At 41.2% G+C, this 27,226-nt stretch overlaps 1 protein-coding gene across 4 annotated transcripts in view; it reads left to right on the forward strand.

The window, feature by feature from the left end:
• LOC136872433 (uncharacterized) overlaps positions 1-27,226 on the forward strand; it is a 383,991-nt gene that overhangs the window by 52,519 nt on the left and 304,246 nt on the right. For 2 of the 4 annotated variants that reach the window (XM_067146250.2, XM_067146249.2), the window contains exon 3: positions 13,436-13,516. The exons of the other annotated variants lie outside the window; for them this stretch is intronic. In XM_067146250.2, the coding sequence (XP_067002351.2) occupies positions 13,436-13,516 (81 nt within the window). The remainder of the gene's footprint in view (positions 1-13,435; positions 13,517-27,226) is intronic. 4 annotated transcript variants of the gene reach the window in all.

Genomic DNA, 27,226 nt, shown 5'->3' on the forward strand with positions numbered 1-27,226 from the left:
ATATATGATTAACATTTCTCCAGTCTAACAGCATGTATGAATTGTTTGAAAATTCCTAATGGATTACCTTCACAACATAATTTACTATACACATGAAATAACACTTCACAATAGAGAGTGTAGAGTGTTTTCAGCACTGAAAAACAACATGCCTTCCTCCACAACTCTGATCAGTTAATGGCATACAATTAATATTTTGGGAATTGTGGACCTGAGACCCCCAAGAAAATGTTAAAAATTTCAGTCATACCTTCCCTTAAGTTCAGTCCAAGTAACAAGTAGTACTCAATATGGATGTGTAAAGTCAGAAATCTCAAAATAAGTGATTATCAGTATGCAAACAAGAGCTCTTCTTAAAAATTACAAGTACAGAAAACAAATGTCCTTCTCCAGACAAATGTTACTCAACTTCTGATGATTTACATTGAAAAGTTCAATGAGGAATTTTAAGATCAGAGGTTTCCCCTTGCCACTGATAATTTTCAGAATAGTAGTAGGCTATTGACAACTAAGAGAATAAATATAAATATTTGGAACTTGTTATAAAATAATCATCCACAGGATGTGAATGTATTTTGATGTAAATATGTAAAAATGTCTGTACTGAAATTGAAATAGCATCTCATGAAAGAAAATGCTTATGAAACACAATGCTCTACAATTTCATATAATTTGGAATCACCCTTCCTCTTTTCGTACCTATCCCTGCTGTTTCTTAGCAACAATCCAGGGAAGAATCTGAGTAAAGTAGACATTTGCTAAGGTTTCTAGCATCTTTGCGGTAAATTCTTCATTGTAAGCTACCTCTTTTATAACAAGACAGTTATCAAATGAAGAATAGACCATAAAGTCACACAACTTACAATTAAGAAGGAACATACCAAGCTGAATCTGGCCATAATAGGGGTGTTTCATTTTGAGTGATTGCCTCTCCTTATGAAAAAATGTGCTCCCTTGTAAGATAGATTCTGCAGTTACTTTCTTTCCCGTTATGGGGCACTTCACTTCAATCAGTCTCCTTAAACCATTTGGGTCCGATGATACTCCATCAGCACTGTATGCCAGCCATGGCAGAATGGCACTCGAAATGACACCTATAGATGTCAACTGCCTACCTGTTATCTTGGCATACAATAATTTTGCTGCCTTCTCATACTTAAACCCATGATGAGTTGCTGAATTTCCACTAAATTTGGGATAGTACACAGATTCCAGCTTTCGAAACCAATCAGGCTGCCTCTTTCTGGTTATTGTAAATAGAGAATAACAGATCCTCCCTGTTATTCTCCACAAACCTGCTACGAAGGCGTAGCCCTTGCCTGTCGTATGAGTCGACTAAAAGGGGCGACCTAGGCGCGGACATGAATTGCAGTTTGGTATAATGTGTTGGACCTCCTGTGGATGGGATGGGTTGAGTACATTCACAGGTAATCCCTGCCTGTCGTAGAAGGCAAAGGGTCATGTGGCCATGGTCCCCTCTTTATTTTTTATTATCTTTCTGAGGGTCAGATGTAGACCATTTCAAAATTTTGATGTGCGTGCTGCCCGGAGATGGGCCTCTTACGCGTGCGATTACGCCCAAAAGCCCGCAATGTCCACCCAGGACCAATGCGTGGTGGGAGCGCCATGTACCTTGGCAGTAGTATCCGCCTGACAACACAGGTCCCCGCACAGCCGAATGCCAGAAGGACATATTATTATTATTAATTTTTTTAAAAATTTTTCTCTATATTTAGTGCTCTGTACATGCTATGGGGTACATGCTATTGCGGGTGACTGGAGGAAAGGAGTCTTAATGCTCATTGCCTCAGTCATCCCGTATTAGGCATCGTCCAACATCGGACCCCGGGCAGTACCTGCTATGACCAGGTGGGTATTGCCTTGGCTGCTTGGTTCAGCTACAGAGACCCCTGACCGCAGTGGGTGGCATTTGGGGAGGAAGCTATCGGGCATGGCTTCCAAACGAAGTCGGGTCTCTCAAGGTGGTCCCCCACTTAAGTCTTTAACTTTTGCTTCCCTGAGAGGTTCAACTCCCTGCGAACATGCGCAGCGTGAAGGAATTGGTTCCAGCTTCCCTAGGTTTCTGGTCGCTACCAGAACCGATGGGCACGATTTTAAGCTGGTAAAGTCGATCCTGTTTAGTAGGCACATCGAAGGCGTCTATGGCGAACTGGAGGAACTTTAGAAAATGCGCAACGGTAGTTTGCTTCTAAAGACTCGTACAGCACTGTAAGCAGATCAGTTGCTTAAGTGCGAGCACTTTGGCGAAATCCCCGTCAAAGTGGAGGTCAACGGTGAAGACGTTGCCACTGGTGCCTTCATTGTCTCTTTCAAGTTGTCAGTGTAACCAGAGAAAGTCAAGGTAACAACTTATCGTTGTGATGTGAGGCCGTACATCCCGCCTCCTATGCGAAGCTATCAATGCCAGCGATTCGGACATATGGTATCTCGCTGTTCGAATCAGGCTGTATGTGGTACATGTGGACGAGTAGCTCACGGCGCGGAGGAGTGCACAACTCCATACAAGTGCACTAACTGCTCCGGTTTTCATTCTCCTCGGGATCAGAATTGTCCGACATACCTGAGTGAGAAGAAGATCCAGAAGATCAAGACCCTGGATGGTCTTTCCTACCAGGAAGCGTGCCGTAAGTTTAATTCTATGGATACACCTGCCCGTACACTCGACTATAGCTTGATAGCTCAGAGTCTTCCAGGTTTGTCATTTACAACCTCGACACCTGTCCAGACCGCTGCGTCCAAGGCGACTGTTGCTGCTCCCAGCAACGTAGCAAATAGTCAAAGCTCGATGGGGGGGGGGACCACCCCACCTTCGACCAACTAGAAGTCTGTGCAGGCTGGCAGTTCCCAGCCGGCACAGCAAGAGGGGGAAGACTAAGTCTCCCCCCCCCTAGGAGGTCGATGAATGTCGTGCCCCAGCCGGCGGAGGCGGCATCGTCGACCAGGGCTGGGAAACCATCTCCCAGCCCGTCTAAACTAGAAAAGAAAAAGAGGAAGAAGAGCGCCCATCCTGAGCGCTCTCGGACTTCCCCTGCGAAGGAGAAGTCATGCCCCCCATCTGGGGGGGGTATGAGTCTGCGCCAGCAGGCACTCCTGCTCCCAAACCTGCACGCTCTCCTCGTATGGGACCTCTTTGCTTCCGAAATGCGTCAAAGTACTGGGTGGCACCCCTGCCATCTTTTGATGACAGGATGGATGTCGCACTGTCCTCTACATCTACGGATGTAGAAGTAGATAATGTTTTGGCTTACGAGCATTTTGTCACTCATAACCTAACACTCCTTTTATAGTCCACACTATGGCACTGTTACAATGGAATTGTAACGGTTATGACAGGCATCTTGCTGAGTTACGTCAGCTCATTAGTGAGTACGCAGCGAGTATAGTCTGTATTCAGGAGACCAACTTCAGACCTGATCGTCATACGGTCTTGAGAAATTTCAGACTATACTCGACAGAACGGTACTATGCTCGCCGGTCTTCCGGTGGTGTTGGCATTTTTGTACGTTCTGACACCTACAGTGAAGAGGTTCCATAAAGAACCCCACTTGAGGCTGTCGCTGTTCGCGTTCCACTGCCTGTCATAGCAACAGTGTGTAATGTTTATCTTCCACCAGGCCAGCATCTGAACATAAATGATGTCGCTGATCTTATAGCTCAGCTTCCACCATCCTTCCTCTTATTGGCCGATTTTAACGCCCATCACCCCATATGGGGCTCTGAGACGCCGTGCCCCCCGAGGAAGGGAGCTGGAAGCACTACTAACAGATCTGGATTTATGTATTTTGAACACAGGGGAACCAACTCACTTTACTGTACGCTACGGCACATACTCTCGCATAGACGTAAGTCTATGCAGCCGAACATTGGTTCCACTGTTACGGTGGAATGCACACGATGATCTCTGTGACAGTGACCATTTTCCCATCATCCTTACTTTGTTGAAACATAAATCCGTCGAGGCTTGCCCTCGATGGATTCTTAAACATGCTGATTGGCCAAAGTACACATCACTAGCTGTCTTTAACGATGATATCAGGCGAACTGTCGGCGAGGAAATAACTTACGTCACCCAAGTTATTCTTGCTGCTGCTGAGGAGTCCATTCCGTTTTTCTCGGGGACTCCTCGCCGAAAACTCGTTCCTTGGTGGAACGATGAAATAGCAGCATCCATCAAAGAACGCCGTCGCGCTCATAAGCATTACCATAGACAACCTACTGTGGCCATTTTGCTTACATTTAAGAAACTGCGCGCTAAGGTGCGAGTTCTTATTCGAAAAAGTAAGAAGGCTTCATGGGAGAGATGTGTCGTCTATGATGTCACATACTCCATCATCCCAAGTGTGGACTAAGCTTCGAAGGATTTCGGGTATCCAAGGATCATTTTCTGTACCGGGAATTTCCATTGCAGGCAATATCGTCACTGAACCCCTCCTGATTGCTGACCATCTCGCTAGTCATTTCGCGGATGTATCTGGCTCCGGGAATTACCATCCTGATTTCCTCGCTCTGAAGCGGAAGGCGGAACGTCATCATCATCAGTTTTGCCTCTCAAGCTTCAGAGGACTACAACGTGCCCTTTACGGAGTGGGAACTCCGCTGCGCCCTAGTGCTTTGCAAGGACACGTCTCCTTGACCGGACAACATCCATAACCAGATGTTGAAACACCTTAGTGATGGTAGTCTACTCTATCTCCTTCGTGTGTTCAACCGAATCTGGACAGAGGGTGCTTTTCCATCTCAGTGGCGAGAGGGCACAGTCATTCCTGTCTTCAAGCCTGGCAAGGATCCTAAGTATGCAGGAAGTTACAGACCGATTTGCCTTACAAACTGCCAGTGTAAGCTGTTTGAGAGGATGGTAAATCGCCGACTCGTGTGGTGTTTGGAGAAACAAGGACTCTTGTCTGAGTACCAATGTGGATTTGAAGCCGCTCGATCCACCACTGACCACTTGGTACGCCTCGAGAGTTCTATCCGGGATGCGTTTCTCCGCAAACAGCACTTGGTAGCTATTTTCTTTGACTTAGAGAAGGCCTATGACTCCACATGGCGATAATGTATCCTTTCAGTCCTGCATCAATGGAGATTCCGAGTTAACTTGCCGGCGTTTATTGCGAATTTCTTGTCCCTCCGTCTATTTCGTGTCCGAGTAGGGAGGTCACATTCGCTATACCATGTTCAAGAAAATGGAGTCCCACAGGGATCGGTCCTTAGTGTCACTCTGTTCGCGATTGCCATAAACGGTATTGTTGCTGCTGCTGGTCCAGCAGTTATACCGTCACTATATGTGGATGATTTTGCTCTGTGCTATAGCTCGCGTAATATGGCAGTCGCAGAGCGACAATTACAACAAGCTATTAGGAGGGTGGAGCAGTGGACCTTAGAACATGGCTTTCGGTTTTCTGCCGCAAAGACCTCTGCTGTCCACTTTTGTCGTCAACGTACTCTTCACCCTCATCCGGAACTTTATTTAGGAAATGTCGTTCTTCCCGTTGTTGACACCTATTTCTCGGGCTCCTTTTCGATAGTAAATTATCGTGGGAGCCACACGTGCAGCAGCTAAAAGTGCAATGCACCAAGAGTCTTAATCTCTTGAAGTTTCTTAGTAGCACTAATTGGGGAGCGGATCGCACGGTGCTCCTGCGATTCTATCGGGCACACATTTTATCCCGGTTAGACTACGGCAGTGCACCATATGGCTCCGCAAGACCAAGCTGAACAGTATCTACCACAGCGGGGTTAGGTTGGCGACAGGAGTTTTTGGAACAAGCCCTATTGCTAGCCTGCTCGCTGAGTCTGGTGTGTCGCCTTTACACCTGAGGTGCCAGCAACTTCTACTTACGTATGCTGCAAATTTTTGCGACAGATGCCACTTCATCCAAGCTATCCCTGCGTGTTCAACAATGGCACCTGTTTGTTGTACGCTGCTTGTCCTCGTGTGACGCGGCCGGTTGGGATACACTTGGATAGTAGTTATGAATTGTTTGACGTACCTTCAATTCCTTGCCTTGTCAGACAACCAAGTGGGGTACCTCAGTGGGTTGTACGACGACCTGAAATCATCCTGGATTTGCACACTGGCCCGAAAGGAGAGACGGACCCTTCGATTTATCGGAGGCTCTACCTGTCCGTTGTTGGCCGCTATCCAGGTTCAGTCGTCGTTTACACGGATGGTTCAAGGACAGATACGAAGGTGGGCTGTGCGTTCGTTGTCGTAAATGATCGGTTTCTTTTTGCTCTCCCGGAAACCTGTAATGTCTACACAGCAGAGCTTTATGCTATCTGTGGAGCTCTGCGGTACGCACTGTACGATGAGCACCGACACTTTCTTGTTTGTATCGACTCCTTGAGCTCGCTCCAGTCTATTGATACGTGTTACCCTCGGCACCCTCTTGTGCAGCGGATCCAGGACCTGCTGGCCGGGTGTTCAGATGCCGGCACCAGAATCACGTTTGTGTGGCTCACCAGCCACATGGGCATAGAGGGAAACGAGTTAGCAGATCAGGCTGCCAAGGAGGCAGTTACACTGCCTCCGTTGCCTTTTAAGGTTCCAGCAAGTGATATTCGCTCTCAGCTGAGACATCTGGTCATGTCTCATTGAGAGATGGAGTGGCAGGCCATTCCACTTCCCAATAAGCTGAGAGCAATAAAAGGAACAACGAAGGTATGGAGAACTTCCCTTCGGGCTTCGCGGAGGGAAGCCGTGGTATTATGTCGCCTTCGGATCGGCCACGGTATCTTGACGCACTTCCATCTAATGAAAGGAGAACCCCCTCTGTTGTGTACCTGCAGTTACCATCTTATCGTGGTACACATCCTTACAGAGAGTGTGGACCTGGTCGATCTGCGCCATAGTCTTAACCTTCCGAGTACAATCTCCCTTATCTTGCGAGATGACGAGCAGTCAGCAGACCTCGTAATCCGCTTTATGAGCGATAGCGGTCTGTTTTATCTTGTGTGATGAAGTCCTTTGTCCTAGTGTTGTTTATGTGAGTTGCGCTTTTATCTCATTGACTTCATTTTGGTTTGTGTTGCGCATTTTAATGTTATTTTAACGTCTAACGTAAATTATGTGTTAATACCTGTACTACTGGGCAATGCCTTATTCCTTCGTTTTCCTGTATTTTCTCTTATTTTAATAGAACATACGGCATTGCGTATTAGATCCACTGAATGTTATCTCACCCTCATTTTTCTTCATCACCATTTTTTTTTTTTAAACTCTAGTCAGTGGATACTTTTTAAAATTTTAACTTCATGTCTCATGTCATTCGTTTCGTTCCATTAGGGGCCGATGTCCTTCGATGTTAGGCCCCTTAAAACAACAAGCATCATCAACCCTGTTATTCTTATTTTTCTAAATTCACTGCACTCTGCTCCTGCTTGAACTAAAGTTCTGATACACATTCAGAAACTTTGTCTTTAGTTAAGGCTACATAACTAGAGTAAAATTCCTTCTCCTCAGCAGATCTTGACTGAAGGGCATCGTTTGCAGCTCCATGTTAAGCTGCTGTTCAACTATCATGGAAATTAGCTCCTCAGCATGACTGCTTGTGTTTCGAACTTCATCTTGACACTTCTGTCTACTACAACTCTGATGGATAGCCAACTCAGATTCCGGATGACCTAGAAATAACAATAATAATCTGAATAGTAACATCAATAATAATAATAGTATTGAGTTCAGGGTGGATAAAACCTACTACATATACTCACTGCTCATCAGTGTGTGTAGAAATTCCCTTTTCATGTCAGGAGTTGGTTCTGGCACACCACATGAGTAAATTTTACTCTTCTTCCTAACATGACACAAGGAAGTTATTGGCTGTGGTCTGTACTCATGTTTTGTACTTTCTTTAATTTTCCCCCCACTGTTGAGCAAGGTCAGTGCAGCTTAAGTCCTCCAGGTCGTTAGATGTGTTAGTCCTGTATAAATAATAATGAAAAGTTATTTGGCATCAGAGGTATAAATGCCTCATAAAAGGACATAGAGAGCCAAAGATGAATTTGACTTCCATATTAAGTGGGATCGAATAGGTCTACCATGAAAATAATAAGATATGAACTTTAAATATAACCAACTAAGAACCTTTAACAACAGTAGTATAGGCTATTTACATGGACCAGAGCCATAGCCAGAAATAAAATTTGGGAGAGGAGAGGAGGCAGGTAACTTGTCTTATGACAAGTTCAAATGGAGACTCCAGCTTTGTTAAATATCTGTATTTTTAATATTTAATTAATTAAATATGTTGATAAAGAGCATGCTTCCATTTTACCTTGACTGTGGCTTGTTGCTTGTTGTTTAAAGGGGCCTAACATCGAAGGTCATCGGCCCCTTGACTGTGGCAAGAGACTAATAAATTATTTTATATTCTTGCCTTTGAACAACAAGTATGTAGGTCAATATTTGCAATTCTGAAGTATGATTTGAGCATCCCAAGTAATGCTTCTTTGAACCCAAAACATTCATGCAAATTCAGGGTTGCTGGATTCAATTTATTATCAGGGAGTCGTCCTTTGTGTTATGTGGGAAATATATATTGTGAAATTAATAAAATCTTCAATACCCCTAGGCTCCCAAGTAAAGTCTTCATATACGTAACAGCAGACAGTAAATTAACTATATGCATGTGGGTAATATTTGTAACTGGTAGTAATTAAGCACTGCATTTAAACTGCTTACAAAAATATTTCTATCAATGAAAGAAAATATGGTATTTTTCCATCATAAATTAGAAGCCATAACCTAATTAGTTGGTGGAATTGGACAAACCAAGTACCGGTATTCTTCAGCCCGAAACAGCTGTGACTGTAGAGGTTATAGTACTCTTTAAATTATAATTTTCAAACTTTGCTCTGCATATTCTGTAGGCAGTTATAATTTTTATACTTATTACTGTCGGTTCTAACTTTTGCGCTGATGGTAAAAATGGAAGGAGAACATTAAGAATATGTGGGCTATTCCAACACAAGCCTGTATAAAGCCTAGGATTTATTTGCTTTACAACATTTACTTAGTAGAATTATTATTTTATTTCTTCCTCAAGATATCAGGGAGGGGATTACAAAGCAGGTAACTCCCCCCACTCCTGGCTAAGGCTTTGGCATGGACCAAATCAACAAGAAATTACTCCATAACCTGTAATAGTGAAAATTTACAGTAGGTAGCTTACCTGTTAAGGTGAATTAGCGTGGCTACGGTGTGTTTACATTCCTCTGACAAACCCGCTTTACATATACAGGTGCACTTCACATTATCACCCACTTTGCTCAAGACAACATTAACTTCATGGGGTTTTGAATCGATGTGGGATGATTGTAAACACAACGCTACAACACCAATTTCATCTTCTGTCTCAAACTTTTTTCCTACACATATCAAGTGGTTACGCTTGAATATTTCTTCCCCTTCCACTAATGGACGCGTGAAGTCACCGACAACTCTCAACAGTTGCGCATACAACACCAAAGACATTTTTACACTTAATAAATCCAACAGATGCACACCCAATTACTGTCTTGTTTACTTATCGTCACTATCTCGCTGCCATATTGGAAACAGCTGACCCTAAGCTCCTCCCCCGTTTTGGACGTCAATATCACTCGAAGAATGGTCAGTCCCAAATTCTAGCGATCGCAGTCTTTATTTTAATTCTTGATTTTCACCTTTAAGATCCTCATTGTCCTTTTCTAGAGTGTTTATAATTTCTAATGCACTTTTGTATTCCTCATCGATTGTTTTCGGTGCTTCATCGTCAATGCCGTCGCCAACTACAACATTCCGAACACACTGCTCACAAATCCAGTCAACATTTTCATTAGTTTTTATGTGTCTAGGGCAATTTCCGCACTTATAATGCCACCATCGATCACCTCGTTAATTCGAAGTCATTGGGACACAAAAATCAGACTTCGAATTACGTGATTTTGAATTAACTGCCAACTCGTAATTCAGAAATGCCAACCCTTGCAGTGTCATGAAATATTCTAAGACCCGTTACTGCATGGAATTAACCTTGATTCACAGTTTACATCTTTCAAACGCCATGGAAAACCCTATTTTCAAAATGTATCCAACAATTGCATTTACATTAAATTAAATTATTAAATTTAAATTATTAGACTTATCATCAATTTTGCAAATCACCAGTCCTTATTTCCATAAAATTACATATTTAATTAATCCTACACTGTGATCAATACTTGGTATGCATTCCTTTGTGTTTCATAACAGACTGGAGTCTTTGAGACATAGTTTACCAAATTTACACAGTTTGTTCTTCTTTCTGGGTCGTGATGCCAGATCCCGATAAGTCGCTTCATTAAGGCTTGCTTGGTAGTGCTGTTACTCTTCTTCAGTTTCATCCTAATTGTAGCCCAGAGATTTTGAATAGTGTTAAGATCTGGTGAGTTCCCTGGCCAGGGAAGAACACTGACTTCCTCCTCACCAAATAATTCAGCACTGACTTTGCCATGTGACAGGGAGCTCCATCCTGCATTGTGTCAAATTCCTCATTTGGAAACAAGCCATTTGCTTTTGGCAGACATACTTCTATCAGTACCCTATGGTACTGATACAGATTCATATTTCCCCCTACAATATAAATATCTCCAGGGTCCCACACTGACATTATTCCCCAAACCATCACACTGGTTGAGTGTTTAACATTTTGTTGAACTCAATGTTGAATTCCTCGTTCGATCTCCTCCTGATGTATTGGGAGGATTCGTCGCAAATAGAGAAGATGGATTCATCTGTAAAGATTACCTGGAAGGAAAACAGACCCCTTTGTAACTTTCGCTTATAACTGAGACTCAAAGGGAGGTGGAAACAGTTCCGTACATAACAATGAAATGAACTTCCAAAAATTCTCAATATATGACATTTTAATCTAGTGGGCCTCCTCATGTAATTAATCCTTTTAAATGAACTTTTGATGTCTATTTATTGTATAAATAAGTAAATAAAAGGATTTACCTTTTGTCAATCTAGTGGGGTCAACTGCTTGAGGCCTCTAGCCCAATTAAGGCGCTTCACAGCCATTGAAGGAATGATCTTGGTGGCACATCCACTCCATACTCATACATCTTGAGGGAGAGTTCCTTATTAGTTGATTTCCTGTTTTGTAGGACAAGATACTTAAGTTTCCTCATGCCTCTGTCACTGAAGTTTTGCCTATGTCCACATTTCTCACTGCGATTCCGTTGGTATTCTTGCCCTTTACCGCACCGTTTTTTTGAGTCTGCTAACAGATTTTTGGGATATATTCAGTTTTTGTACTGTGGCCCTCTGCGAGTAAGTCTTTTCTTGTAAAGAACACATTCAACTGCTATTTTCAAGGAGATAAATCGCTTGTCTCACACATAACCTCACTTTTGATTCGTGACACAACTTCTCACTAAAATCTGAAGATACAGTGCTGTTTATTGTTTCCTGTATATAAAACACAGAAGAGAAAATACTCTAAATTAATAGAAGCATTTAACTTCCAAAAACACACTAATTCATTTAATATTTACAAAAAAATACTTTATTCTAAAGAGGCTGATTTTCATAATCCACAAGATGAAGCACCAGCTGACTGAGGTGTAACCACAGCAAACCAAATAACGGAAAAATTCCCTCAAAATATACCCAAGATATTGTTGAATAATATTAGCATGAAGTATGTTTAACGAAGAGTATTTTATTGAGGAAATGTACTTATTCACTTTTTTCACCTTGAGTCTAATAATTTGGCCAACCTCTGTAAATAATGCCCTTGGATAAATCACTGGCAAACATAACCTCACGCAACAAAAGGAAGAAACACATGATTCAAAGATGAGGGCATATTATGCTGGCTCCCCTGTGAAAATGCTTTATTTTTTGGATTACTGTACTGTTTGCATTTTTTAGATGCCTTGTACTTGCACAGAAAGTGCCCAACACCGTTTAAATCATCATGGCTTATCAAACTTCCCTATGACGAGGGGAGGAGGTCTCTCGCTTCCGTTTTCAATGCAACACAGTACAATGACCCCCACCCTTGTATGATTTCCCGGCTGGCACTACTCTCCTTTGAAACCATTAAGTCCGTTTGGGCTCGGCATAAAAGAAATGCCTGTTTATTGGCATTGACAATATTGTTCGGTGCATACAAGTTGATTATATGAGCTACAATTTTTTGCCAACTGTCGCCATCACCAATGTTTGCAGATTCTGCTTCTCCGCACACTGTCTCCTATGTGATATTGTGGCATTCCATAAACCGCTGTATACAAAAGAGTTACGATTTTACTCGAACTTACCAAATATGAAGCACACTATAGACACACTGAAGTGTGTGAAAGTACGGAAAGCTACTCTAGCACGTTTCGGAAGACGCGGTCTATCATGTCGCAGATATATTTTGCTTTTAAATTACTCTGTAAAATACTTTTTGTATGTAAAGGCAGTTTTGAAATAAAAGTCTGAATTTCGGTAATGGGATCAACATTGTTCTTCGAATTACGAATTATCCATATTTTGAATTAAACAATTTAAGTAACGTGCAAAACTGTACCTCATGTTTCCGGGAACGAGAGCTTCTTCGAATTAGGCAGGATTTTGAATTATCGAGTTTCTACTGTAAATACTTGTAAGAAAGGAGTCGGTATAATGAAATCGAAAAAAGAAACCCAACTTACTTGGAGGATTTGAATGTACGCCAGCTCCCAACTGCCACACTGTCATTTCAACACAATGCCTCTATCCTCCCCTCTTCATTCCCACAGTTAACACATTGTTCCCTGGCTTACTTCATTTATTTCTGACAATTGTAATTTGTTTTTATTTGTAGAGATTCAAGACATATATTTTCCTTACTTTTTTGTTTAGTTCTCAAGCCTAGAGCCAAAAATCCAAGGAATGAGTTGAATAACTTCATAATAAATACTTATAATCCCTGATACGGCTGTAAAGGTTCTTGCATAAACCCACTGTTGGAACTTGCCCAAACCAGTTATCAAGAGTGTACTCATTATGATTGTGAGTTTGATGTGGTCACGCTTGTGCCAGGCTCCTCCCATTCATTGTATCTGACCTCCCTTGTTTAATTTGTATTCTTTTCCTACCCCAGTTGTGTTAAGTTAGCAAACCTTAGGTAGTCTCCTATCTCCCAGTATGTCACTTACCCTCAGTCTAGAAAAGTTCTTTCACTGTCTGCATTTATCATGAGGGACTGATAATATTGCGATGTTCTTTTAAAACAACCATTTCCACCTTTCTTTTGCAAACCTTGTATATGCCAAATGTATACTGTCCGAATATAATGCGATATTTTCAGCATTGTAAAGTAAAAATAATATTCCCTAACTGTAATTTGTCAATATCTGTTTTGAGTGGTTTACTTGAGATGTAATTTTTCTAATATCACTGGTGTGTATATTACAGGGCATCAAATTGTGAAGCAGCAGATGAAGATGATGGTACAATTGTTTCAGATACTGAACTGTCAGATTTGTCTGATTCATCGTAAGTCTACATTTTTTTCTTTTAATAATTAGTGGCTCATGTTTGTGGGTTACTGTAGTCACGTCCTAGTTCGTGAACTATGGGCAACGGCTGAGTGGCCTAGTAAGGGGTCCTGAGAGTCGGGATACCAGTTGCTATGGAATGGGAGTGGGCATCTCGGACATATTCTGAGTCTTGGCCCTCCTTGTGCTCAGGCGGCTAGGACTATACAATTCACCGGTGGTCCATAACCCGTTAGAGGAGAGATCCTCACTTGGACTATGTGTAAGTAGGGTAGCATCCTGCTTCATGAATTTACCGAGCTCAGAACATTTTAAGCAAGCCTCGGACCTATGGGAGTAATGGAGTCCCACTCCCATTTGACAGGCGAGGGACTGCTTGGAAACAACTTGGTGAACGAAATGGAATTCAATCGGGAGCTATCAATATTAATGGGGCTTATGGAAGAAAGAAGGTAGAACTGGCTGAGTCAGCAAAGAGGACGCATCTGGATGTGCTAGGTGTAAGTGATATTCAGGTAAGGGGAGGTAATGAGGAAGAGATAGGAGATTATAAAGTGTACTTGACGGGTGTTAGAAAGGGAAGGGCAGACTCTGGGTTAGGGCTCTTTATCAGGAATACCACTGCACACAACATAGTTTCTGTTAGACGCGTAAATGAGCGAATGATTTGGGTCAGTTGGAGGAATTAGGATAAGAATTGTGTCCGTGTATTCACCATGTGAGGATGCAGTTGAGGATGAAGTTGACAAGTTTTATGAAGCACTAGCAAGATACCCGTGCTTCGCTACGGCATTATACTGAAATTGATAATTGAATGCTTATTGTTTTAGATATATAATCCGCCGAAATTCGTGATCTGACTCGTTTTCTGAGAGAATCTGCCGCGATCTGACTCGTTTTCTAACAGATTACGGCAAGTTTCCTCCCATTTTTCAATCTTTCTTTCCAGCAATCGATTTCGTACTTCCCGGGCTAGGTCCAGGTATTCCACCTGGTCAGTTGGGTCCCTAAATCTTTGCCATCTTTTCCTATAAGCATTTTTAATATGGATTAAATCCTTCAGGAGATCCGGCGTGATGTCGTCTTGGGTGCCTTGGCGGTACTGAACCCACGGCCAGACTGCATTCTTACCTGTCCAGGACCCGTTTCCAACACGGTCCGCACATTTGACGACGGTCCAGAACATTATTATTATTATTATTATTATTATTATTATTATTATTATTATTGCTAGTTGCTTTACATCGCACTGACACAGATAGCTCTTATGGCGATGATGGGACAGGAAAGGGCTAGGAGTGAGAAGGAAGCGGCCGTGGCCTTAATTAAGGTACAGTCCCAGCATTTGCCTGGTGTGAAAATGAGAAACCACTTAAAACCATCTTCAGGGCTTCTGACAGTGGGTTTCGAACCTACTGTCTCCCGAATACTGGATACTGGTCGCACTTAAGCGACTGCAGCTATTGAGCTCATTATTATTATTATTATTATTATTATTATTATTGTACCGGGCGGTACAACTCCACGCCGCTCATTCAAATATTGCGCCAATTTAAACTCCTCTAGAGGAGAAGTTTGGAACCTTGAAAACTGAACTAATTCTACTATTTCTTAAAAGATGTCACTACGGTAAATTTGGTAATCTTGAAGTGTTCTGAACTGTGTCTATTTCGATTTGTGTTTGTTTATTCCGTATCAAGAAGTGTGGACATTCTCTTCTAGATGGCACTACTTAAGAACTATAATTGTGCACCCTAGTGCGAAGTGAAGGAACTGTTTTTTTGAAGAAATTTGGTATTCATAAGTTTGTTCTTTGTTAAATTTCTTTCAGTCATTTTTTGGGTTGGCAGTATAACCCTTCTCTTTCCGCTTGTTTTGAATTTAGCCAATCCCAAATTTCTCTAATTAATTTTTGACCAATAACGTATGTCTTCTCCGATATGAAGATGTTGCTTTAAGCTATCCAATAAAGTTGAGGGGGGTGTGGGTACTCATTCTTGAAAGGTCTCGAATGTTCCACAAGGGTATTTAAACTGTTGATTTTCTTGTCTCGGTGCCACTTCATCGACATCTTGCTTAGTGTGTGATTATGTAGCAGGGGGTGGGAAGCGCCTCTTTCTTCGGGCAGTAGTTTATCCACAAGGTAATGGCCATTTAATAACTTTATTTCTTGCTAGCTCAGCAGTTTAACCCTCGGGGCAGGTTTGAAACTTTTCTCATGTAACCTATCTTTAAAATGTAATAGACATTTGGTAAAATTTTGTCTCTTTAACTATTAATTGGGGTAGAGAGTGCCTAACCCTCTCGAGCTCCCACTCATATTGTTCTGAGGTGACTAAGTTTTCATAACCGTTTTTCTTCTCTTCGTAATGTAATAAAGTTTTCTTATCGTGTCACCTCCTTAGTATGGGATTAGCCCTTGTGTAAGCGGCCTAGTGCCAAGTAGGTTTCAAGAGTGTATTTGGAGTGCAAGCTTTGCCTCCATTCTATTTTGTATTATGGGCCAGGAACTTAACCTGATGTTTTATTTTCCTCATGTAAAGGCCCTGTAGGTTGGGTATCAAATACCCCTGTTTCTTGGTGTGCCTTAAAGGCAGATTGAAATGAAGTTTGTTGTAGCCTTTGATGGGCTTGTCAAATTGAGAGCGGGTCTGCTCTTTTTCTTAACACTGTAATTAGGAGCAAGTGCTCCTCGTAGTTAGGGGTTTTCTGCCCTTTAGCTATTGTGGTGGTGAGCTGAGAGCTCAGAAATTAATCTTGGGGCTCGAAGCCCAAGTCTTGTAACTATTGTAATTTCTTAAATTGTTTTCCTGCTACTTGGTACATGTTATTCCATTGTTGTGATCTGTTGATTTTGAAAAGAAAATATAACCTTGGTTAAAGTTTTAAATTAACTTTAATTTCGTAAGTTGAGACCTATTCCACCCAGCACCTTCTTTCACCTCTGCAAATCCACAAAACATCGTAACTATTATTATTATTATTATTATTATTATTATTATTATTATTATTATTATTATTATTATTATTATTATTATTATTATATGACACCGTGTGGCAAGATAAGCTCCTTCTCAAATTTATCAGTTTCATCCCTTGTCTGAAACTCTCCACAGTACTCAGTAACATGCTGAGTAATAGGTACTTCCAGATTTTTTCCGAAGACTCCGGAAGTAAAGTACATAAGACAAATGGCGGACTCCCTCAGGGCTCTGTATTGGCCCCTCTTCTATTCAACCTGTACACACATGACCTTCCTGTAACTAAATCCAGAAAATTCATCTACGCAGATGACATTGCATTGGTTGCCCAACACCAACGCTTCGATGAGTCTGAGTCGACGCTTACATCAGACTTAAAGATTCTAGACAGTTACTTTTATCAGAACAACCTTAGACCAAACCCCAAGAAAACTGTTGTGTCTACCTTCCACTTGTGGAATAGAAGTGCTGGGTACATACCAACCATACCATTCAGAGGAGAGAATCTACAGTATTGTAGTAACCCAAAATACCTGGGAGTCACCCTGGACAGGTCCTTGACCTACAAGAATCACTTCTATAATGTGTCAGCCAAGATCAAAACCAGAAATAACATCCTCCAAAAGCTGGCAGGTACATCCTGGGGTGCTAATGCTCAAGTCCTGAGATCCACTGCTCTTGCACTCTCTTATTCCGTCGCTGAATATTGCTGTTCTACCTGGCTTAACAGTGCTCACACTGGATTAGTAGACACCCAGCTGAACCAAGCAATGCGTATCATTACAGGATGCATCCGACCAACTAACACACACTGGCTTCCTACCCTAAGCCACATACCACCTCCATCCCTAAGAAGATCACATTCACTGCTTAACTTGTGGAAGAAAATTGAAAACAATCCTCTCCTCCCTATTCATTCTGACATAGCAGCTTCCTCAGCTAAACGACTGAAATATCGACACCCATCTTGGCGTACTGCAATGAATTTACAGGACTCCTTCTTTAATGTATCGGACGCCTGCAAAGAACAGTGGCAACAACAATCCTCATTACCACATCATCACATCATTGAGAACCCATGCAAGTGCCCAGATGGTTTTTCTCTTCCCAGACGGCAGTGGAGGATGCTAAATTGAATTAGGACCGGCCGAGGTAGATGTGGAGCCACTCTCTTCAAATGGGGATGGAAGACATCACCGCAATGTGACTGCGGACTACGGGAGCAGACAGTGGATCACATAGCATTTGAGTGTCCTTTGCGTGGTTACAGAGGCTCTATAGAGGACTTAAACTGTGTCTCAAACGAAGCTCTTCTCTGGCTATTAAATTTTGACATGGAACTTTAGTTATGAACTTGGGATGGTAGTTGTATATATTGTATATAATATTGTATTCATCATATGCTAAATTATTATTATTATTATTATTACGGAGATATCCGTGGTAGAGGTGAAAGAAGGTGTGGGCTGGAATAGGTCTCGACTACAAAATTAAAGTTAATTTAAAACTTTAACAAAGGTTGTATTTTCTTTTCAAAATCAATCAGTAACAAAGTATAACAGGTACCAAGTAGCAGATCAACAAATTAAGAAATTACAAATTACAGTTCATTACAAGATTTGGGCTTCGAGCCCCACACTCCCAATACTTCAGCTATGAGCCCAACTTTACCAATGTACCAAGTTCAAACAAAGGGGCAGAAAACCCCAATCATGCCAAGGAGCACTTGCTCCCAATTACCATGTTAAGCCTCCTAGAGGCACACAGAAACCAAATTTAAGAAAGAGCAGACCCGCTCTCAAAATTCAAGCCTATCAAAGGCCACAACAAATTTCACTTCTAATTGCCCTCAAGGCACACATATAATGGTACAGGGGTACCTCGTACCCAATCTACTGGGCCTTCGCAGGAAGGAAAACAAAATGGGTTAAGTAAATGGCCCAAAATACAAAATTGAATGGAGGCAATAACTTGCACTCCTACACAAAGTTTTTGTCTTAAAACCTATGTGGCGCTAGGCCGATAATACAGGGGCTAATCCCAAGCTACGGATGTAACCCGTATGAGAAAACTATACTACATTAAAGAAGAGAAGAACGGTTATGAAAACGTAGTCACCTCCATTTCAAAATGAAGGGGAGTTCGAGAGGGTGAAGCATTCTATATCCCCGCTTTACAGTAACAGATATTTGTAGATTTTACATAGACAGAAAAGGAATTTACATTTTTAAATGATGGGTTACATATTAAAGGATTCGAACCTTCTCCGAGAGTTAAACTGCTGAGCTAGCAAGAAATAAAGATGTTAACAGGCCATTACCTTGTTGAAGAATTGCTGCTTGAAGAAAGAGGCGCTTCCCACCCCCTGCTACATATTCACACACTGAGTTAGATATTATACTAGTGGCACGGAGACAAGAAAATTAGCAGTTTTTATACCCTCGTGGAAAATTCGAGACCTTTCAGGAATGAGTAGACACACCCCCTCAATTTTATTGGATAGCTAAAAGTTACACATCAACGTCGAAAAACAAAGACACTATTGGTCAGAAATTAATTACAAAAATTAGTGATTGGTTAAATTCAAAACAGGCGGAAAAAATGATAACTGTTGCCAACCCACAAACCACAGAACAAAATTTAGTAAAAACAAAACTTAGGAATACAATATTTCTTCAGGAGAGTACATTCCTTTACACCAGAGTGCGTTATCATAGTTTTGGGTAGAGACATCTGTTAGAGATTGTCCACACTCCTTAATCGTTGAAAAACAAAGGCAAGTCAAAAACACTCAGTGACATCTTCTGAATAACGTGGAATTAGTTCAGTAGTTAAAGTTCCAAGTTTCTCCAGTAGAGAAGTTTCAATTGGCGCAAGATTTGAACTTGCGTCGTGGAGGTGTACTTTCCGGTATTATTATTATTATTATTATTATTATTATTATTATTATTATTATTATTATTATTATTATTATAGATGTTCTGGACCCCACAGCAAGATGCAAGACTGCTACTTGGCGGTAAATTACATCTGCTGCCATTGTCATTGTTGACAATGTGACCAGCACCATTGTCGCGTGTAGGCAAGTGTGCGGGATTTCTGGCAATACGAATGACATACTTCCGTGCATTATTGACCTTATTATAGAGGTCAACAATTTGACGGTCAATCTCATTCCTATCGTTTATTTCAAATGTGTTTAAATTTTTATTTAAATGCCAGGAGAATCTACTGTAATCTAAGAACGTTCTCCGAAGGAAAAGATGGCTGTTGAAAACGAACCCAGGAAAGATTAAAAATGATCGGTTGATGATTAGAATAAGTACATCGAAAATCTACAGCCTGTTTGCAGTCATTCGACAGGGTCAGGAATAGAATGAATAAAGCCCCATCCACTGGCGACAATAGGAATTGTGCCGGTTGCCGAAGAACTCCTCTGGGGCAATGATCGATGAATGACAAATGAAATGAAATATTGGACAGTGTTGCTGGAATGAATGATGACAGGGAAAACTGGAGTATCCTGAGAAAAACCTGTCCCGCCTCCATTTTGTCCAGCACGAATGTCTCATGGAGTGACTGCAATTTGAACCACGGAACCCAGCTGTGAGAGGTCGGCATGCTGCCGCATGAGCAAAAGTACATCATGGACAGTAAAATCAATTGGTCTCACCTCCTTTTAACCCCACCGCTGTTATGTTTATTTACCCCCCCGCCCCCAAAAAAATTTAAAAGGAGGCGTGTTTCTTTATGTTTAAAGGAGATTCCAAACACCAATGTCCACGTCTATTACCTTCAGTTTTGAGATATATGTATCCCCATAAAAATAATTCAATTTTTTCACTTCCTTTCACACTCCCCCCCCCCCAAAGTGAATTTCCCGGCAAAAAATACTTGTTTCTTTAATAGTAAAGCATCTTCTAAATAAATAGTTGCTGAATCCAAAACAGAAGTCATTGAAGATTTTGGTAATGACCTGGAAAGGCTAGGTCAAGCATCAGGGAAACCTTTCTGGACAGTAAAAGAACCTTAGGAAGAGAGGGGGGAAAAGGAAATGAACAGTATTTTGAGTAATTCAGGTGAACTCATAATAGATCCCAGGGAATCACTGGAGAGGTGGAGGGAATATTTTGAACATCATCTCAATGTAAAAGGAAATCATCCTGGTGGTGTTGCGAACAGCCAAGCTCATGGGGAGGAGGAAAATGATGTTGATGAAATTATGCTTGGGGAAGTGGAAAGGATGGTAAATAAACTCCATTGTCATAAGGCAGCAGGAATAGATGAAATTAGACCTGAAATGGTGAAGTATAGTGGGAAGGCAGGGATGAAATGGCTTCATAGAGTAGTAAAATTAGCGTGGAGTATTGGTAAGATACCTTTAGATTGGACAAAAGCAGTAATTGCACCTATCTATAAGCAAGGGAACAGGAAGGATTGCAACAACTATTGAGGTATCTCATTGATTAGGATACCAGGCAAAGTATTCACTGGCATCGTGGAAGGGAGGGTGCAATCAGTCGTTGAGAGGAAGTTGGATGAAAACCAGTGTGGTTTCAGACCACAGAGAGGCTGTCAGGATCAGATTTTCAGTATGCGCCAGGTAATTGAAAAATACCACGAGAGGAATAGGCAGTTGTGTTTATGTTTCATAGATCTAGAGAAAGCGTATGACAGGGTACCGAGTGATAAGATGTTCACTATACTGGGGGACTATGAAATTAAAGGTAGATTTTTGAAATCAATCAAAGGCATTTATGTTGACAATTGGGCTTCAGTGAGAATTGATGGTAGAATGAGTTCTTGGCTCAGGGTACTTACAGGGGTACAGCTGTTCGTAGTTTACTTGCACCATCTGCTGAAAGGTATAAAATGGCAGGGGGGGATTCAGTTAGGTGGAAATGTAGTAAGCAGTTTGGCCTATGCTGACGACTTGGTCTTAATGGCAGACTGTGCTGAAAGCCTGCAGTCTAATATCTTAGAACTTGAAAATAGGTGCAATGAGTATGGTATGAAAATTAGCCTCTCGAAGACTAAATTGATGTCAGTAGGTACGAAATTCAACAGAATTGAATGTCAGATTGGTGATACAAAGCTAGAACAGGTCGATAATTTCAAGTATTCAGGTTGTGTGTTCTCCCATGATGGTAATATAACAAAGCTAGAACAGGTCGATAATTTCAAGTATTTAGGTTGTGTGTTCTCCCATGATGGTAATAAAACAAAGCTAGAACAGGTCGATAATTTCAAGTATTTATGTTGTGTGTTCTCCCAGGATAGTAATATAGTAAGTGAGATTGAATCAAGGTGTAGTAAAGCTAATGCAGTGAGCTCGCAGTTGCGATCAGCAGTATTCTGTAAGAAGGAAGTCAGCTCCCAGATGAAACTATCTTTACATCGGTCTGTTTTCAGACCAACTTTGCTTTACGGGAGCGAAAGCTGGGTGGACTCATGATATCTTATTCAGAAGTTAGAAGTTACAGACATGAAAGTAGCAAGAATGATTGCTGGTGCAAACAGGTGGGAACAATGGCAGGAGGGTACTTGGTATGAAGAGATAAAGGCTAATTTAGGAATGAACTCGATGGATGAAGCTGTAAGCATAAACCGGCTTCGGTGGTGGGGTCATGTGTGGCGAATGGAGGATTATAGGTTACCTAGGAGAATAATGGACACTGCTATGGACGGTAAGAGAAGTAGAGGGAGACCAAGACGACGATGGTTAGACTCGGTTTCTAGCGGTTTAAAGATGAGAGGTATAGAACTAAATGAGGCCACAACACTAGTTGCAAATCGAGGATTGTGGCGATGTTTAGTAAATTCTCAGAGGCTTGCAGATTGAACGCTGAAAGGCATAAGTCTATAATGATAATGTATGTATGTATGTATGTTTGTAATAATAAGTAACATCTTTCAGACTCAATTATACCTTTGCATCATAGTATCTCTTTTTGTAACGTTTTAAAATTTGTCTCCCATTTCTAACTATTATTGCTTGCATTTTCAAAAACTGAATTTCATCATAATATCCTAGACCAGTGTTTCTCAACCTTTCATGCTTGCATAGCCCTTCTAACCTGATTGCTGTAAATTGTACCCATTGTTTTTAAAATAGCATCTGTTTAAAAAAAATACTTTTACTCTAGTACTGTTCCTGTGCTGCATTCCAAAGATAGTGGGTTCAGTCCCCTCTGTTTGTAGCCCTCAAGATGGTTTCCCATGGTTTCTCATTTTCACTCCAGTAAGTGAAGCAGTCAGTGTCTTATGGAACCTGATACACTTGCAAGGTGAAGAAAGTCCTGGGATGTAAAGCTTCTGAGAATTGGGCTATGGAGAAAAATACAAAGGGGAAGGCGTGCTCCTGTACAAGCAATTTACACCAGCAAATTCATGGATCCGGTATCATAAAGTTCTATCATGCAGTGAATGGAGGCAGAGTCTCAAAATGACTGCTAATATATCAGCTGTGTGAAGTATTTCAGGCAGGTCAGGACAGCAGCCTCTGTTGGCGTTGCCACAGAGAGTTCGAAATACTTGTTCATGTCCTGGGAACCTGTCCTCATGTTAAACTCATACGTAACTCATGTCATCATGCTGCCAGATCAGCCACTGCTGGTGCTCTGAAGAGTAAGGGTTCAGCAAATACCAAGAAGTTCATGGTCTCCGTCTGTGATGACAGCAATCAGTGAATATACATTATCACCTACAAACCAAATTCTTCACAAGGATACATCAAATACCGTACCATTAGGTTTGAGACTCATGTCAACAAACCTGAGGAAGTCAGTACAAAGAAGGAGAAAAACTATGAACCTACTGTTGAATATTTCATTGAAAATTATCACCTTACACCTTACTGGTTTGATAATCAAAGCGAGAGGCACCATCCCGAAACATTTTGTGGACTCTGTAAGCAGTTCGAACTTCCAAAATCCTTCATCACTACCACGGATATTAATGCACTGAAAGGTTTTATCACCATTTTTAGTAATCACGCGTATGGACCTGTAAAAATTATCCTTCTTTCTTTCTTTCTTTCTTTCTTTCTTCTTTGATTAATTTCTATAAAGAATAGGTTTGTGCCTAACCAAAATTTTTAAGGTACTCTTTGTCATAGCTTGCAGATGCTGTAGAAAAAAAATTAAAATAAAAGAAATGAATAGAAAAGAGGCAATTACCATATTTGCTCATGTACATCACACACCGCATTTTTAACATTTGAAATTCCAGGAAAAAAATCCCCACACATAACTCGCATTAATTTCTGACGTCTTAAAGACATACGGTGCATGCACCAAATAAAGTTTGGGTATTCCTTGGACATGTGTACATTAAATATCGAGACTGTACCAATTGCTGTTACAGTACCTTGTATGTGACAGTATAAGAAGAAGCTGCAGAACAGTTGAGACTAGCTGGTATAACAAAAATACTTAACTCGCAAACCCTCACCCCAAGTTCGCATTCCTAGCCAGTCAGTCGCCTTCAGCCATCCTTCTCACTTTACCTTCTTTGTCAACATGCTTATCGTTACTCATCAGGCAGAGCTGATCACGTGAACTGGGAGTGTTTCCCTGTACAGGAAGTCAAGTGATCACAGTACGTATTAGGTATCATCCATCTGTTGTATTGTCGACAAGTACCAGTATTCTGTCTTCACATTTCATTGTTGTTTCTCACTTAAGTTTTCTTGTGTAGGTCGATCTTTAAGTTATGGGGAAACGTGGGAGTTATACTGCTGGGTTTAAATTTAAAGTGATAAAATATGCTGAAGAACATGGTAACAAAGCTGCCAATCGAGAATTCAGTGTGATTGAGTTTAATGATCACTACTGGTGTAAACAGAAAGCTGCACTAAAAACCACCAACTGAACATGTAAGGCATTCAGAGGGCTGAAAACTGGTAAGTTTCCTGAGCTGGAAGATGAGTTGCTTCATTACGTTACGGAGTTGCAAAATGATGGCTTTAGTATCTCGCACAAGATGATACATTTCAAAGTGTGCGAACTAGCAATTAAAGGAGGAATCAGCCGTTTGGATCTGAAAGTGAGCTGGAGTTGGAACCGTAGATTCATGACAAAAGGAATTGTGTCTGCCAAGGGGAACATCTCTCTGTCAGAGAATGCCAAGCGATTTCAGTGACAAAATCATAGATTTTCATCGCCATGTTATAGCGATGCGGAATAAAAACAATTACCTCTTATCTCAAATTGGCAATGCAGATCAAACCCCAATAAACTTCGACATGCCATGCAACTGAAATAATAACATTAAGTTATTTATATGATATTTATTACATGTAATGCCATGCAACACCGCCATCAACAAGAAGGGAGAATCTAGCATGCTTGTATATACATCTGGATGTGAAAAACAGTGTTGCACTGTCATGCTAGCAATAACCGCAGACGGAAGAAAATTGCCAATGTACGTTATTATCAAAAGAACAACAGTGCCTAAAGCAAAGTTTCCCAAAGGCATTCGTGTACGGGTTCAAGAGAAAGGACGAATGGATACAGCTCTTGTCCATGAGTGGGTCCGTATGGTGTGGGGAGCACGGCCAGGGGCACTGCTTCGATGCGCAGCAATGCTGTTGTGGCACAGTTCCCATGGACACTTGATGGAAGACGTGAAGAAACGTCTTCAGGAAATGAAAACTGATCTCATCATGAGTTGATGCCAGCAGGCAAAATAAAGGGGCCGTCAGTTGAACTCCTGTGTGATTGTGTTATGCGGGCATGGGATGTAGTGTGAACAGCCGTTATGGTGAAGAGTTTCTTGAAGACAAGCATTCCAAATGCGTTGGACGGAAGTTAGAATGATGCAGTATGGGATGGTGACCAGAATGATGCACACGAGAATAGTTCAAAGATTGAAGGCAGTGCCAGTATGCCAGTTGTCTTGTTTCAATACCGTAATGCAAATTTAAATTTTTTGGGAATACGATCTTCCGCACACAAATCCCGCATATATCATGCACCAAATATATTCACACTTATTTTGGGTCAAAAAAGTGAGAGTTATATGCAAGCAGATAAGGTAATTGGGAAAGGAAAATTACAACACTAAAAGTACAAACCCCACTTTTAGTTTTACTATATTCATAGTGCAGAAATAAGTATAGCCTCACATATTAAATATTGGTGATCAAGTATGTAGCAAACTCTTATAATAATAATTGTACCGGGCGGTACACCTCCACGCCGCTAATTCAAAAGGTGCGCCAGTTGAAACTCCTCTGCTGGAGGAAGTCTGAACTTTATTGACGGTATTAATTTTCTACTTTCTCAGAAGATGTCACTACCTGTAAATTTTGGAGTTTTAGAACTGTGTCATTTTTGATGTGTTTTTTTTGCTTGAAGTAAGAAGTGTGAACTTTTTCTTCTAGAGGACACTACTGAAGAACTACAATAGTGCACCCTAGTGCGAAGAAAAAGAACTGTTCTTTGGAGAAAATTTTATTTCAAAAGTTTGTTCTTTGTTTCAGTCATTGGTTAAGTTGGCAATATTACCCCTTTCTTTCCCCTTGTTTTAAATCTAGCCAATCCCTAATTTCTGAAATTAATCTTCCACCAATAATGTGTTTCTTCTTCATCTTGTGTAGGGGTTTCTCTTTATTCTCCAATAAAGTGATTGTGGGCGGGTGTTCTCATTCCCCTAACGCCTAGAACCTTCCGCGAGAGTATATAAACTGCTGATTTTAGGGTCTCTGCGCCACTTCTGTTCCATCTTTCAGTGTGTAAAGTACATAGCAGGGGGCGGGAAGCGCCTCTTTCTTCGGCAGCGGTCAACAACAAGGTAATGGCCAATTAATAACTTCTTTCTTTGCTAGCTCAGCAGTTTAACTCTCGGGGCGGGTCCGAAGCTTTTTCCATTATGTAACCTTCCTTAAAATGTAAAGAAACTTGTATCTATGTTCATCTTTTAAACTGCATATCGGGATAGAGAGTGCTTAACCCTCTCGAGCTCCCAATCATATTGTTTTGAGGTGAACTTATTTTTCTCAACCTATTCTTCGTTAATATAATGTAAATTGTTCTTTTCTGAAGTCACCTCTGTAGTATGGGATTAGCCCTTGCATTAACGGCCTAGTGCCAAGTAGGTTTTAAATAAAGTGTATTAGGAGTGCGGAGAGCCTCCTTTCAAGTTGGTATTTTAGAGGCCATATAAGTAACCTTTTCTCACTTAATAGGCCTCAGTAGATTGGGTATTTTACCCCTGTGTTTATGTCCGTTGAGGACAGCTTGAAGGTGGAGTTTGGTGTGGCCTGGGAGAGGCTTAAATTTGAGAGCGAGTGGCTCTTTTCCGGAAACTGAGTCTTGTATGCCTCGAGGAGGCTTTACGGTGTAATTTGGAGCAAGTGCTCCAGGGTTTGATTGGGGTCTTCTGCCCCGTTGTTGAAATTTATATATCGTAAAGTTGGGCTAGTTGCTCAAGAATTGTGTTTTCAGGGCTCGAAGCCCAAATCCTGTAAATTCTGTAATTGTACTTTGTTGTCTTGCTACTCCGTACCTGCCATTCTTGTTATTTCTGAATTTTGGAAAGAAAATATAACCTTGTTAAATTTTACATTTAATTTTAATTCCGTAGTTGGAGACCTATTCACACCCGCACCTTCTTTCACCTCTACCTACCACGGAAATCTCCGTAACAATAATAATAGTATTGACCGAGCGAGAAGTTACGCAGTGTGGGTCGCGTAGTTCTCAGCTTGGATTCGGAATATA

The sequence above is a fragment of the Anabrus simplex genome, chromosome 4 (assembly GCF_040414725.1).
Source record: "Anabrus simplex isolate iqAnaSimp1 chromosome 4, ASM4041472v1, whole genome shotgun sequence".
Lineage (NCBI taxonomy): Eukaryota > Metazoa > Arthropoda > Insecta > Orthoptera > Tettigoniidae > Anabrus > Anabrus simplex.